Source organism: Pinus tabuliformis, chromosome X (genome assembly GCF_031772625.1).
Source record: "Pinus tabuliformis cultivar Carrire ecotype Pingquan chromosome X, CPIR1, whole genome shotgun sequence".
Classification (NCBI taxonomy): domain Eukaryota; kingdom Viridiplantae; phylum Streptophyta; class Pinopsida; order Pinales; family Pinaceae; genus Pinus; species Pinus tabuliformis.
In genome coordinates, this window is record NC_142308.1 from 309,726,245 (window position 1) to 309,743,188 (window position 16,944).

At 39.7% G+C, this 16,944-nt stretch overlaps 1 protein-coding gene across 1 annotated transcript in view; it reads right to left on the minus strand.

The window, feature by feature from the left end:
* The window catches only part of LOC149139649 (Thioesterase/thiol ester dehydrase-isomerase superfamily protein), an 81,983-nt gene extending 65,725 nt beyond the window's left edge, over positions 1 to 16,258 (minus strand). Inside the window, exon 1 of the mRNA XM_089446765.1 lies at positions 15,582 to 16,258. Coding sequence (XP_089302891.1) covers positions 15,582 to 16,094 — 513 coding nt within the window. The 5' untranslated portion in view covers positions 16,095 to 16,258. The remainder of the gene's footprint in view (positions 1 to 15,581) is intronic.
* Between the last annotated feature and the right edge of the window lie 686 nt (positions 16,259 to 16,944).

Sequence of the window (16,944 nt, forward strand, 5' to 3'; positions counted from 1 at the left end):
GTCTGCAAATCTAATCTACTAATGCACAGACAGGATGACAGCTCTCTGGCACCAAAGAAGAGAAACCTGAATAACTCATTCAATGATACATACAAGATTTTAACACAGAGATAGGATGACAGCTACTCTACTGCTAAACATCGAGAGTTCAGGAACACAACTTATCAGGCACAGCTTGGAAGAGAAGATAAATGGAAAGTGAACAATTAAATAGCAAAAGAAGATGTATTAGCTGAAGATGAAGACGAGAGCTGCAAGTGTCAAAATAGTTACGGTCTCCAGAAGTTGAACCTTACATCGAAACATCAACCATCATCCCTAATTACATCTTGTTTGTTGGTATATATAGAGTTTCATTACAAAGGCACTTGGCCAATTGAGGTGTGGAGGGGTCATAATTGACCACCAACTGCATTTAACTACCTGATGGAGTCTCTGAGTGCGTTTACTTGTCTTAGTTGGTGAATCTGATCTCCTCGGGTGCTCTTTTGTCCTCTTAAGCAGCTCGAGTGTTCGTATCCATGAAGTTCCATACCTACTAAATGTAGTTACATGCTCATGCTCTGTCCTTTTCCTCCTCGGCCATACTGTCTGTTAAATGTGGTTGTTGGAGAGCAACTGCAGCTGGTATTGGTAGGCCATTCACCTCGTCCTTCGGGCACATGGAGCGGTCAAGGGACGTGGACTATATGGTGAGTGGACGGGTTGGATGAAGGAGAGAGATCAGCCGTCAGATCGGGAGAACAGACGGCGGAGTTGGTTTGGCAAAAGGTATCGGAAGAGGTAGGAGCAGAGCAAACGTGGGCCATTGGATCTTAGGCGGACAGATCCAACGGGGATCGGACAGAGAAGGCGTGCGGCGTTTATCGGGCGGGGACGGTGGTTTAAGCAGTAAGCGGTTTCGATCGCACCACCGTTGGACGTTGGGCAGTAAAAGGGCAAGGGCACGCGATTCCATTCGGCGCATGACGCGTGGCGGCAAAGGAGAGAGGAAAACCACTCTCCATCGCGCATTAACGTCTCATCACTTTGTGGGCGCGGGGAGAGCGACTGTTGTTGGATCTTCGGCGGAGACGATCGAGCAGCGGGGAAACGATCGCGCAAGTCGCTTTATCAAGCGCGACAGGAGTCGTTAGATCGACGGATGGAAATCAACGACTAAGGTTACAGCGATGAGTTTATGAAGGCACAAAGTTGTATGGGCGCGGTTTTATGGGGTTGTGGGTTTTAGCACTCGGGGCTTAAGACAAAAGGGTTTTTATATGGTTTTTTAACAGAAAAGCACGGGAAATGGAGATGAAGGGAGGATGAGCGGGGTAAAGGAAAAGGTGAGAACGACCCGTATAGGCCTCCTTTGAGCATAACCAAGGACCAAGCTTACTTCCGACTTTTAGAGAAGCATCATCATATAGCAGAGCTAACAATTCCGACTGGAATTCTCCCTCTGGTTCTACCTATAGCACAAATCAGTCAATCACATGATTAAAATTTGGCACATATCTTTTAAGCAAAGAAACATGGAAAACACGGTGAACTTTTACAAATGAAGGCAAGGTCAGCCTATAGGCTATTGGCTCTTCTCTTTCAAGCACTTCAAATGGCCCACAAAACCATGGTGCCAGCTTGGCACATGGCCCAAACTTCAAGGAGCTTTTCTTGGGTATAACTCGCAAGTATACATGCTCTCCAACTTTGAACTATTTATGCGTCCTACGTTGGTCTGTGTAGCACTTATGTCTGTCTTGTGCCACTTTTAAATTCCTTCTAATAGTTTCCATTTCCTGCTCCATTTCTTTTAACATATTACTTATTCGGCCCAATGAAGACCTTATTCACTAGATCACTCCAGCTGATAGGAGTGTTACAACTCCTCCCATAGAGTGCTTCAAATGGGCTCATTTTTAGTGATTCTTGATACCCATTGTTGTATGCAAACTCCATAAGTGGAAGATATTCCTCCCACTTCCTTGGTTGATGCATTACATACATTCTCAGCATGTCTTCAAGGATTCTATTCGTCCTCTCCTTTTGCCCATTTGTTTGTGGAAGGTAAGTTGTGCTGAAAGCCAATTATGTCCCCAAGCCTACAAATAGTTCCTTCCAAACCTTGAAGTGAACTTGGCATCGCTATTCAAGATGATCTTCTTGGGAACTCCACGCAATCTTACAATTTCCTTTATGAAGACTTGAGCCACCTCACTGCATACGTCTGTAGACTTAACAGCAACAAAGTGAGTCACCTTGCACAACTTGACAACCACGACCATGATTGCATCATGATATCTGGAAGTCCTTGGCAACCATGTAATAAAGTCCGTGGAAATCACCTCCCATTTCCATTCTGGAATGGGAATAGGCTGTAGTAAACCAGTTGGATGCTTGCATTCAACTTTCACTTGTTGGCATTCTATGCATTTGGAAATAAAATCAACCACCTCTCTTTTCAAATCAGGACAATAGTAGAATTTCTTGATGGTTGTTAGGGTCTTTTGGTAACCTGAGTGGCCAGAATATGGATTTGCATGGATTTCTTTTAATATAAGCTTCTTTAGATTATCTTCATCTGACACATAAATTATGTTTCTGAATCGAATCAACCCATCCTTTGTGAGGCAATATTCCTTGTCCTTTTCACCCTTGGGTTGTTCCTGTAGCTTTTCTTTTAATTTCTGATATTTTTCATCTTGTTGCCCAATTACTTCAATCCTTTCCTTGAGATCAGTCCCATAAGAACTTATGGTTTATATATGGCACATTTTCACCCTTCTGCTGAGTGCATCAGCCACTCAATTCTCTTTGCCCTTAATGTACTTAATCTCAAAATCAAACTCACTAATCGTGGCCAACCATCTAGCTTGCCTAGCATTTAGTTTAGGCTGATCAAACAAATACTTCATCCCTCCATGATCAATCATTAGAGTGAATCTTCTTCCAAGGAGGTAGTGCCTCCACATTTTTAATGCATGGATGATGGCAGCCAACTCTAAGTCATGGGTTACATAGTTCTACTCATGCTTGTTTAACTTTCGAGATTCATAACAAACTACTTGGCCTTCCTGCATTAAGACTCCACCAAGTCCCTCTTTGCAGGCATATGTGCAAACTACAAAATCTTTGTCTGGGTCTTCTATTCTTAGCACTGGTGCATTAGTGAGCAATTGCTTCAGTTGAGCGAAGCTTGCAGCACATTCAACTGTCCATTCAAACTTCTTCCCCTTCTTTTGCAAAGTAGTGATTGGATAACCAATCTTAAGGAAGTTCTTGATGAATCTTCTATAGCAGCCTGCCAGCCCCATAGAGGACCTAATCTCGATCACATTCTTCAATGTTGGCCACTTCATGATGGCCTTGATCTTCTCTAGGTCAACAGCTACTCCCTCCTTTGAGACAATGTGTCCCAAATAATGGATTTGTGATTGGAAGAAGTCACATTTACTAAGCTTTGCATAAAGTTTGTGTTCTCTTAACAGTTGTAACACTACAACTAAATGTTCCTCATGCTCCTCCTTGGTCTTTGAATAGACCAATATGTCATCCACAAAAACCACTACAAATTTATCCAGGTAAGGGCGCAACACGTTGTTCATTAAGAACATAAAAGTTACAGGTGCATTTGTAAGCCCAAAGGGCACTACCACAAACTCATAATGCCCATACCTGCTCTGAAATGTTGCCTTATGGATGTATTCATCTTTAATGCGCACTTGATGGTATCCAGATCTTAAATCAATCTTGGAGAATACTACTGCTCCCCTTAGTTAATAAAATAAACCATCAATTTGTGGCAAAGGGTATTTGTTCTTAATGGTTACTTTATTCAACTGTCTGTAATCGATGCACAACCTGAGTGTGCCATCTTTCTTTTTCACAAATAAGACCAGTGCTCCCCATGGAGACACATTTGGCCTTATGTAGCCTTTGTCCAACATTTCTTTTAGTTGTAGCTTCAACTCAATTAGCTTTGGAGTGCTCATTCTATATGGAACCTTGAATGTTGGAGCTACCCCTGGCATAAATTCAATGGAAAAGTCCACTTCTCTATGAGGAGGCAACCTTGGGATTTCTTCAGGAAATATATCTTGGAATTCATTTAAAATGGGATGCTTCATTACACTGTCCTGACCATCACCTTTAGCACTCATGTTAGCTTCAGTGTTGTTGTTAATTTGAACAATAAATAAGATACACCCCTTCCTGCAACTTCTTTTGGATTGCATGGTTGTAATTAACCTCACAGATGTGGGTTTTAATTTCCCTTGCAATATTCTTCTCTCCCTAGACTCATCGAAACATTCTATGGCTTTCTCAAAGAAATATACCTTGGTGCGATGCATACACAGCCAATCCATTCCCAGCAGTGCATTGTACGCTCCCAGTCGTAATACGCTCAAATTAGCAATAGTTGGCATGCCATTCAACTCTAATGGGCATGCTCTCACCCAATGCTCCACTCTTTTCTTTTCTCCTGTGGCCAGTTGGACCTGCCATGATTCCTCATGCGATTTCTTGGCCAATTGGCATTGCTCCACGATTTTTGGGTTAACATAGCTATAGTTAGATCCTGGATCAATTAAAATAGAGATAGTTTGGTCACAAATCTTACCTTCCATCTCAATTATGGATGCCTAATAGTCGTTATATCCGTTGTCCAATGCTACGTAGATCTTCAGTACGCTCTAGGCCACTTCCTGGACTGTTTCGGCCTCCTGGATGTTGTACAACTTTGACCCATCATTTTTATGCTGTGGGCAATCCTTCCTTAGGTGATTTTCCCCGCAAGTCCAACATTTATGTGGTCCTCTACCAAAATTATTGATCTCTTCTCTCGTGGGTTGGGTAATTCAACCTTTGTTCTCATAATTAGATGTCTGCCAGGGTCGACCTTGATTCGCTAGAGTCAGGCCTTCCCTTTTGTTCATAGCTTGCGGCCTCCACTCCTTATGCCATTTTCCTTTGTATCTCATACCACCTCTCACCTTCCAATCGCTCTTGAATTTTGGTCTGTGTTTTGATTATTCATAACAGTGCTTGAATTTTTGGATTGCATCTTCCAATGTTCATGGCTCATCAAATTCGATTATGTCTTTGAAGGATTGTGGTAGTCCACTGATGAATCTTTGAACCTTTTCCTTTTCCTCCTTGAGGTAAGGCACATACCGTAGTAGCTCCAGGAATTTAGTAATATACTCCTCATCAGACATTTGCCCCATTCTAAGCTCATAGAACTCCTTGGCTTTGTTGTCATAATACCTTTCGGATAGATATTTTCTCTTGAAATGTCCCTCAAACTCACCCCAAGACAGTTCTTCTTCTCTTATGCTTTTTACATTCTTTAAGTCTTCACACCATATGTCAGCCTTGCCTTTCAGGCTAAAGGTAACCACCTTTGCTTTCATATTCTCAAAGTAGTCATGAACCCTAAAGAATTTTTTCATCCTGAACATCCATGCTTCAAAATCTTCCAATTTCTTTGCCTCACCATCAAATGTAGGAGGTTTAGATTTCTTAAATTCTTTTGGTAAACCCTTTCCTTTTCCTTTGTCATGATGATGATGGTGGTGGTGTCTATGAATGTCATTGGGTTGTTGCCTCCGGTGCTTTTTCCTCTACTCTAGGGTATCCAATTGAGTACCCCCTCTTACAGTGTCCTCACTTGACAACCTATGCCTTTTCTTGGATCTGCTCTCATCTGCTCCATTAGTCTTTTCTTCTTGTTCTGTGGAACTCTACCTGCCTCTATGGCTAGCTCCCAACTCATGTTGTTTTTGCCTCTGTAAGTCTAAGAGGCGCTGCAATATATGACTGCATTGACTTCTGCTTGTCTCTCTTGTTCTTTGACAAGCCTTTCGTTGTCAGCCTTGCAACTTCTTATTTCTACCCTTAAATTCCTCAAAGTATCCATTAAGTCAGGAGAATCTGCTCCTCTTCCTTGTTCAACTGATTTTTCTTCTTGCCCATGTTGTGAGTGGTTAGAATTATACACTACCATCTTGCTATCCATTTCTTAGCCCGTTGGTTCTATGTTGTACCATCCTTTTCTATTCTTGTGGTCTTTGACCTTCATCTCTTCGAGCCTTAGTGTCTTTTATGTGTTTTCATATACACACATAACTATTAGATTTTAACAAAATTTAAATACACAATAAACATTATCACCTTGGTTTATCGATGGAAACGTGTTGGTGTATAGCTAGCTACACATTTCACCTCAGTTAGTGCATTAGTATCAATAAAATCAAATACATCGTTAGTTCCATGCTACATGCATACAAAGATACACCATACCGTACACACAATCAATCCATAACAACAATCAGGTTTCTAACGCTTATCATGAGGCTTTAAGGCCTCACTAGATCTTCAAGGTCCAATGTTGAACCTTCACTTGGTTACTTCTGCGATGGAGCCCGTCCAGTCCAAGAGTTGAACTTAGAGGCTCTAATACCACTCTGTAACATACTCCCTATTATCCCTATATTTTACTAAGGGTAGAAAGAGGCAATTACCCTAGTCATAAAATTTGTTTTCAATCTTTCTCAACTCCTTTAAAACTTAAAATGGATATCAACGTAGTATTTGTCTCATCGATCCCTATCCAACGATATAAATTTTGCTTCAATCCGACCCCCGGATCAAAAGATATGACCATTTGACCCCGACACACTAAATTATACCATGTCATCCTTAACCCCCACGTGGCACCCCATGCAGTGCCCACGTGGTCGCTATGCCACCTGGCGAGCCTGCGTGGAAGGCATGTCTGCCTTCGTAGTCAAAGGTCGGCCCTCCCTCACGACACGACAAACCATTTGCATTGGAGTCCCTGACCCTGACTAGTCTGACAAGTCCAACCTCTCAATCCCTGACCTGGAGGTCGGCCCAACCCTACTCGGGTACAATACATGGTCGGGTGCAACACCACGTGGACCCTGGCTTTCGGGCCAACTAGACCGACTCCCGACTAGGGCCCCACCCGCCTACTTGGTCTATTCTCCTCTAGTCGAACTCAAACTCATTCTGAGTTTGGCCTTTCAATTGACCTGCCTGACCCCGACCTAGCAGGTTCCACAGGTGAATTCAGCTTGTTCTGCGAGCTTTTATACTTAGAAAAATTTTCATTTTTCTTTCTGAATTCACACAAGCCCAAACCATACCGAATCTGACTATCTGCGAAGAGATAAAGCTTGCCATCTACGAGATCGAGAATTGAAATCTGAAGATCTCACGAACCCTTTCCAGGGCCCCTTGAGCATGAAAGCCATCTAGTGATGCACTCACACTATCAGCTAAGTTGAAGCGCACAGATGAGCATACTCCCAAAATGTGTTGGGATGACAACAAAAACTTGGGATATTACTTACCCAATAAAATACACATTGAACATGCGATTTGAGTGCACTTCTTAGAATCACGGGAATTCAAATCTAGCCTCCGAGCCATAGCATATAGATGTATGCATTTCATTTTATAAATACAAAGCATATAAATAAGTTAAAGAGGGGTCGAGCAATGTGAAAGAATGATGAATAAAGCGTCTATAAAAACTCATGCCCCCAAGAAAACTCTTCAAGGAAGCAACAATTGAGGAATCAACCATTCAATAAGTGCTCGGACATTGGCAGGATCAACACATATCCCAATGTGATCAATAACAAAGCCCATATAGCGGATGGAGGTTTGGCCAAAATATGACTTATTGCACTTAACTAGCAATTTATAGGTCCAAAGTAGCTCCATCACCAAGCACACATGTTACAGGTGCTCCTCCCAAATTTTGCTGAAAATGAGAATATCATCCAAATACACCACAATGAAATATCCAAGATGCAGGATGAAAAATATAACTGATGAGCCACATGAAGTTAGCAAGGGCATTGGTAACACTAAATAGCATAACCATCCATTCATACAACCAAAACTTAGTCTTCCAAGAAGTTTTCCAAGTATCCCTGGGATCCATGAGGACTTGATGATAGCCCATTTGTCAAGTCCACCTCGGTAAAATAGTTGGCACCCTTAAGATGCTCTGACAAATAGTCAATCTGTGGCAATGGATAGTGATTTTTTACGGTGATCTTATTGAGAGCACAATAATCGATGATATGGCACTTGTGCACTTTTTTCTTAGGAATAATGAAGACTAGGGAGCCACAAGGGGATATAGCTAGACTCAAAGAAGCACTAGATTTAGCATTCTACTTTGACAACTTCAAGGGAAGGGGTAACTGATATGTAATTGCATTAGGTAGGGAGGCACCAAGTGTTAAGTCAATGGAATATTGGACAGAACAGATAGGGTGGATTACCATAGGGAATTTAAAGATATTGGTAAACTCATTGAGTATGGGTTGCATGTTGGATGGAGAAGACTAGGAATCATTGTTTGATTTATGAGATGAACCACACAAAGAGAGAGACATTTGCTGAGGAAGTTGGCAAATTGCAGCATTAGAAAATAGGAGGTGGAATTACAGAAGAGGTGATCTCATACGTTTGACCATATTTGAGTTTATAGGTATTGAGATGCGCATTGTATTTGGCATGATGATCATATTGTTGATTGGACACCCTGAAATTAAATTTGAACAAGAAAAATGTGTCACGTCACAATCAAGTGTGTCATGGAAAGAACTAGTAACAAAAGTGATGAAAATTTTGTTGTCTACCAACCACTTGATGCCTTAATTTTAAACCCAACCCAAGATGATAGGTTAATCGATGACCTATGGTGGGGATTTGGAGAGAGGCTACCAAGGCATGTCAAATGAGATTTTGATTGCCATTATCAAGAATCAAAGAGGTGACTCAATCTTGGATCCCATAGTGATAGGTAATTAAGAGTTCATGATCAAATGGGGAGTAATCATGAGGAATAAAGATCAAACTAGGGTTAGGATAGGTAGGGCTTGAAAGTGATATCACTGTAGGTTTGGGGTCAAACTCAAGGTTAGGTTACAACCACTTGGAACTCAATAGTGACTTCCCCTTTGATCTTGGCACCATGTCCCAAACATCATTCTTCATGATGGATGGCATCTTGCCAAACCTGTTGGTCTGCTGCCTCCTAAAAGATGGAAGGCTCAAAATCTATGATGTTACTCATCAATTCCATGTAGCCTACAAACTTCTTCAAAGGTTTTCTCTCTCTAAATGTGCTCCTAGGAGCCTCAACATACTCATGAGCATCCATTAATGTCTAAATAAACCATTCAGGTCACCTAATAGAATGGAAGGGATTAATGTCTCCTCGCCTTCACCTGAAGGCTGCAATACTTTGGAAGTCTATGGTAACCCTATCTCAACCTTTGGAGCTTCCAACTCCTCATCTTGGATGCAAAGTCTTCTTCAAACTTTACATCCCTACTCACCATTGCCCTCCTCTATTTTAGAATATAGACCCTGTAGGCCTTTGAAATCTCATTGTAGCCTACAAATAAACCCTTCTTGTTGGAGGGCACCAAATTAATCATCTTTTATACTAGTACATGGATATAAATTGGACAGCCAAAGATGTGGAAATAACTCACTATTGGCTTCACGCCAGTGAATGCCTCGTGAATGCCTCCTCTAGTTTTTTTTCCTCCAAGGTCTTGTGAGGACACAGATTTTGGACGTCGACTACTGTATTGCATGCCTTTGCCAAAGAAACATTAGCAAGTCCTAGTCATAGACCATGGCCCTAATAGACTCTATGATGGATCCATAGTTGCGGGGGAGCGCCCCCCCCCCCTCGCTCCCGCTCCCAATCCGCGCTCCGAGCGGGAGCGACTTGGGAGCGGGTCGGGAGCGCGCTCCCTAAAAAAATTTCGCTCCCTGCCTTTTCGGGAGCGTTTTGCCTTCTTTGCATTTTTTTTTTTTGTAGTAATGTTCGAAATGCAATTTTTTTTGAAAGAAACAAATAGTTTTTGAGTGGGGCAGCTTAATGATCAAGTCTAGGCCCTAGTATTGATATGCTATTCATGGTAATGTTAAATTCTTAAAGTAAAAGTGACATTTTCTTTAATTTTCATTTTCATCCTTTTACTTAAATTTTTAACATTACCATGAAATGACTCAGGATGTTTGAGAGTGGTTTCGTCCTCATTAGATTTCATATGGAGAAAATAGAATTTTAGATTTCATTCAAAATCCAGCAGACTTATCAGTTTTTCAGGATTTCAGGATTGGGGGATTGCAATGTTTCCATTGAATTTTGTCATGTATTAGGGTATGGAACTCGTATTTAATCAAGAGTACCAATCCCTCTATGTACCTTGATGTTAGTGACATTGGTTGTCGAACTCCTCTATCATGACCCTTCTAAAAATGTACGCATCACTCAAACAAAATCTTGACTTGACATGCTATGCTTTTTCTATCTTATGTTAATGCTTAGAGGGTGATATTAATGACAAAGATCCCTATACAGATACAAAGGAAATGACAAAGATACCTCTGGATATTAATGCTTGGAGGGTGATATTAATGACAAAGATCCTGATTTTGCAACAAGACTAAAAAATTAGACATTTCTCATGGTGGCAAGAGGCCCAAGCATAAGAAATAGATAATAGATTTACTTCTCTTTTCTAGTTTCTAGTAGCTTTTATAACTATTGACTCTTTCATATTTATTATGATATTTTTTTAAACAATATATGACAATTTAAGTTTGAAGTTGGCAATTATAACTCATTAGTAATGAATTATGAATATGATGCTTCATGAAAGTTGAAAGTTGTTTCATTTCATTTCATTTTATAACATTTCATTTCATGTTAGATATTATTTGTTGTAATGGTTACACTTAGCTTACAAGTACAACTTTGGTGATCAATGATGATAAATGTTATATATTGAATTTTGAAAGCTTGAAACTTTAAGATTGATGAATCATGAGACTCAATATGTTGTATGTTACTATGTTACTAACTTGCGGACGTGGTTGATGAAGATTATAACTTCTAGATGATTGTTTTTATATGGTTCAATCTATGCTTTTTTATGTTTTTTATATCTAATTTATCATTCTACATGTTTTTGTTGACATATATGTATCAAAAATTAAAAAATATAAAAATATATATCTTTTTAAAAAATCGCTCCGGGATTCGCTCCCAAACCGGGAGCTTCTGAAAATGGTCACTCCCGCTCCCGCTCCCAAGTAACATGGGATGGATCAATTCTTCTACTTTCCAACCTGTTGCTGCAAAATCTAGCAGGTCTTGGAGAGGGAAACCCTACAAGGTATAAACTTTTTGCTAATAGGTCTAGTTTATACCTTGTAGGGTTTCCCTCTCAAAGGCATGCTAGATTTTGCGACAACACAACCCCAATCTGTTATGGGTTGTGTGGAATAATTAGCTCTCTCTTGATTCCTACCTCCTTGTAGAAACCCTTGAACTACTTGGAGGTATACTCACCCTCATTGTCCAATCTCAATAATTTGATCTTCCTCCTTGTTTGGTTTTCAACTAGAGCTTTGAACTCCTGAAACCTGCTGAAAACCTAATCCTTAATCTTTAGGGAGTAGATCCAAGTTTTGTAAGAGAAATACCTGTAATGCAAATGCCCCATCCTCGTGTGCCACAACTTGTACAACCTATCACTGTTATGAACAAGGGCTCGAACAGGTTCACCCTACAAGTGTAAAGATTACCTTCTCTAACCCCTATTACTTCTATAGTACCTAGGCTAGATTCCTTCGATCTAATGAGGATTTGTTGGTTCTTGAACTCAACTACATAGCCCTTATCCTCCATAAGAAGAATTGAAAGAAAAATCTTTCTGAGACCTAGAACAAACAAGACATCATCAAAATCTAAAGAGTTACCTGACTGGAGCTGAAAGGAAACAATACCAACTTTTGCTACTACATACTTAGCATCATCACCAAGCTCAACTTGTATTCTTGAGTCTTGCTTTGTTGGACTAAAAAATAACTGTCAAGTTGATTTCATATGAGATATCCCATTGCCCACATACCGTGCATTCCTAGGAACTATGCTAGTAGAAAAGCAAGATACCATTGAGAAATCCTTCTCAAACTTGGCAACAAACTCGTTTATCTGAGTTTCAGCAGAGGTTGATACCTGCTTCTATTGCTACTCCCATTTACCCTTCTTTTATTCCGACATTATGATGCATAATATTTGTGTTTATGACAAGTGAAGCACTTGATTTTACTCAAGTCCTTTCCTAGTTGTCAAGCTAACTCTGCACTGTTTCCCTTACCTTTGTTGGGTCTTTTACTTCTACCTTATTTGTCTGACCAAATAGGGCTAGGTTTACAGCCATCCCACAACCTCTTAAAGTTACGAAGGTTCTCATGAGCACAAATGCCTTTAACAAATGGTTCTCATGAAGTTGGGAATCCATTCAATATCATATTCACTAGCTCTGCATCTGCAACCTTCTCCCCAACTATTGCAAGTTGATCACAAAACTATGTGACCTTCATAAGGTTAACAACAACTGAGTCTGATATGATCATCTCTATGGATTTGAGTTTGTTTCACAATATCATCTTTCTGTTTATGTTCTCACAATGGTAGAGGCCAACAAGGCATTGAAAATCTTTGCAGATTTCTTTCTAGATATATGAGGAATCAAATGATCCTTTATGGCATCCACGATCATCTGCTTGTTCTTCACTTCTTTCTTCTTGTAAGCTGCCAATTGTTATAGATCTACAGGAAAAGGCACAATATCCTTGACAATATACCAACGATCATTCTTTTCTAATAACAGTGTAACCTTCACTTTCCATGACAGGAAATTTAAGGTGCCATCAAGTGTATCTTTGAATATGAGGCTAGCTAAGGCCATATCTGAGATCTAATGAACATACTCCCAAATCTTAAAATTAATCAAAGGAAATATTGAAACCCTCTAACTGTTGGTCCTTCTTTTCGGTGGTTAATTTACTGTTGTAAATCCTTGAAAAACCAAATCAATGAAATTGCTTTGATACCATCTGAATTTTTCAAGCATGGGTGACTACTATCCTAACATTCTCTCATTAGATAACTCAAAACATAATTTATCTAACAACAGAAAATTGAATTTCTGAACTTTGCATCAATCACATAGTAGCTGAAAAATGAACAGTTGAAGAAATAAAACACATACAAAGGGATTTTTCCTTCTAATCAATTTTCCATTCTTTTGATCAAAACATACAAGGTGACCTTTGCAGCTTGCTTAAACCAGCAGCTATATGGTCAACAAAATAACCTCAAACAATAGTGTATGGCCTATGTAAGAGGGGTTATAACTACAACAATATGACCTACTCTATTTCTGCCTTCCATGGACACTAAACCGCTCTTTATCTCCACTCAACAGCTACAACACACTCCAGCAATCCATATAAGACTGTACATCCAAATCTAAAGGTGTAAGGCCTGTGCATAAGAAAAAAAAGCTACTGCTGGACCTTTTAGCAATTTGCTCTTCTCCTTGAATGCACTCTTCCTTCTTCTGGCACTCTTCCTCTCTTCTCATGTGTGATTCACTTCTCCTATCTTTTCCTCTTTATGCTTCAAGAGAGATAAGTAATCTCCTCAATCTTAGCTTCCACCTATCTCAACATGAGATGTATGGATAAGATTAAACTCTAATTTAAACCACTAATGTTCCAGAACTTTTAGAACATTCCATTTAAATTCTTAAGACTAATTGACCTCAAAACATAAGCTTTTCGCTTTCTATTTTATTTTTCAAGTGAAATTATGAATGAAATTATTTCCTACCTTTCCTAAGTGGTCACTAAAGAAATATCTTGAATCAACAACTGCATGTTCACATTGAAGTGTGCAATAAGTTCCTACTCAAGCTATTTTTCTCAACAGAAGTTGCTCACAGAGAAAAATAGAGAATGAGAAGATAAAGGAGAACAGAGGAAGAAGAGCCTAAAGCTCGGATGGAGACAATTCTAGTATTATTCATTGGGTGGAATCATTAGAGAGGAGAACTTTTGCGTAGAACAATATAAGGTTCTTCCAACAGAGAAGAAGTGAAGGAAAAGGAAAGTAGAATGACACAAAAGAGATCAAAGAGAAGAACACAACTACAGTTGGAACTGCTAGTTGAATTGCAGAGAAAGTGCAAAAAACAAGGTAACCATAATTCCTGGCTTTAAAGGAGCCACTGACAACTACTCTAAATGTTGAATGTGACCCTAACTGAAACCTAGACTAGTGGGTCACTGTGAGAAAGAGTTTGGCCCTGTTTTTGTTGTTGGTGGTTGTTTATGTATAATTGTTTTTGCAGCAACAGACCTTGGGGGCTGTATGCTTACTGCTTAGTAAATCCCACTTTCCATCCTATTAAAAATGAATATATAACTAAATAGAAAAGCTAGTTTATTTGTTTTGTGTGTGTGTATCATGTGAAGGAGTACTTTTTGTCCAGATTGCCCACACATCAGAATTTTTGAACATTTTATTGGTAGTATTAGGCAATTCACAGTCTATAGTTGGATGAGCCAATGCCCATATGGGTAGGGTTTGCATTCTCTTGAAAGTGTGCAGAGGCAGTCTAATGGGTTTTTACTATTCACCCCACTGATCAGTTTTGATAAGGTAGCAACCTGCAGGGTAATTAGTTGCAACTCACATAACAAACCAATTATGGGAGACACGACAAATACTTACCAGATAACAAAGGATGGAAATGGTGGACACATACCACCAATGGCAAGATAGTAAATTGCACAAAGAAAGATTACCATAACAGAAAACTACAGATTATATTCCATATTAAAAATAAGTGCAAGCAAGCCTATTTAATATGTAGAGGTCCTAGGGTATAAGGTCCTAAATGATGATCCCATGTTATCTCACTTGTGATGTTTTTTTTTACTGACTTCCTCTTATTAGGACATGGCTTGCCTGCCTTACTCCTAAGTAAAAAGTGCAATTGACACCATTCAATTTGGAATCTTTCATCCAAGAGGTCGACCACGGTGAGTGCCCATTCTAAAGATGTCCGTGATTTCCACCTGGCACCAACCACTGTTATGTGTGTTGGTGCATTCATGAGCATGAGAAGACCCTGGTTGGGGGCAATATTAGCACCCTACTTTCAAAAACTTGACAAACCACTGTTGACTTATACTCTGATGCTAGTATTAGTAATCTGTAAGAATTCTCATCTAACCTGGTTTTGTGGGATCCTTTTGTGGAGTTGATCTCAAAAGCAGCATTGGTTACCAGGACTGCTATGAGTAAAATCTTTAAGGAATAAACAACGAAGATCTAAACTTCATATGCAGTGGGCGAAAAACTCCCAAGCCTCTTAGGTTTGAGCTTGAGCTTCGCCATCTCAAAATCAAGATCAATTTGGATCCAATGCACAGAAAGTTATCATTAATTCCTTCAACATTTGGTTAATTTCATTTAAATTTTGCCTTCACATTGCGCAATTTTTCAGGGTCCTCATACAACATATATTCACTAAAGGCAATTACATAGGGATCAGAAACCTAAGTCATCTATTAAATTCAGCTCAGCTCCGGGTCGCTACCAGGCTTGTTTGGTTCGATAATAAGAGAGTAATATGAAAAATATGCTAAATTTCATAAAAGCACATGTAGAGTACCTTAAAAGCTATGGTTCCCGCCAGTGCATCTAAATCCTCCAAGAGCTTCCCAATCCTGACCTCGTTCCACGGATCCCTGTACTGTTCCCGCAGTATGTAATCGCTTGAGAAATTGTAGAGTATACTGGTGCGGCTCTGGCTGGGCGTTTTGGATAGCAATTGGCTCTGTGGGGGCGCATTCGCAGACGGTTCCAACAGTCTTTCGAATATGCTGGACCTCGCGTGCCACAGAGCATTCGTGACGGGTGAGTGGTACATGCCTGGCCACAGGCTGAGAGGCTTGCGGAGGGACGACCCTGCGTCTATCGATGGGGAATCCTCGAATGGCGAGGTAAATGTTGAAACTACAGAGATAGTTTTATCATGGGATTCGCTGGAAGCCATTGATGAATGCTCCGTGGACCGTGGAGAGGCCCAATATGAGTTATGTGGGATTGTGAAAGGAATTGTGTATGGCTGGGAATTAAGGACGGAGCCAACACGATAAATGGCAGCCCGGTATGCTGTCTTCATGACTTTGGCATTTGTACTCCCTTTGGGATTCTCTGAGATGCCAGCATATTTGATGCTCGTGCCCGTTAACGGTGGTGTTAGAACAAATAAATATGAATGAGGGCAACCATGGCGACACAACGCATCAGCCGTTCGGTCAACTGAGTTTAACTAGGCTCTCGACGCACCAAAACATTTTATGTCGAATCTTAAGACAATGTGTTTTCCGAGTGTCATAGAGTGTCATAAATATATATTTTTCAATAAATGCGTTGGTCTAATAGAGTGCCATAAAAGTTATTGAAATATATTTATTATTTTTAATGGATATGCTGATGTCATTGGCAAATATATTGGTCATACTTAAATTATATATATTTTTATACCTACTTTAGGTAGGTTATATTGCTTTTTCCAAAAATGTTTGACTTTTAATTAGTTTTGACCAATTAAAATAAAATTTATTAAAGCAATGTTTCTCCAAAAATTAAGTTATTCTAAACCTGTTTTATAGTAAATCTCTTCGGATGGATTCCTTTTACTATTGTGAGGTTGGATGGATTCCTTTAACTATTGTGAGGTTGCTATTGAAACTATTGTGATCTCTTTGTATTGTGAGGTTGCTATTGAAACTATTGTGATCTCTTTGGATGGATTCCTTTTACTATTGTGAGGTTGGATGGATTCCTTTAACTATTGTGAGGTTGCTATTGAAACTATTGTGAGGTTGTTATAGACTTAGGTTTTCAATGATGGAAAAGTCATGTTTGTTGTCTTGTTTGTTTTATTTTTGCATTATAATTTGGTTCTTTTCCTTAGACTTATTTTTTCTTGCATTGTCACTCTTGTTCTCTTTTTTCTTTTCTTTGGC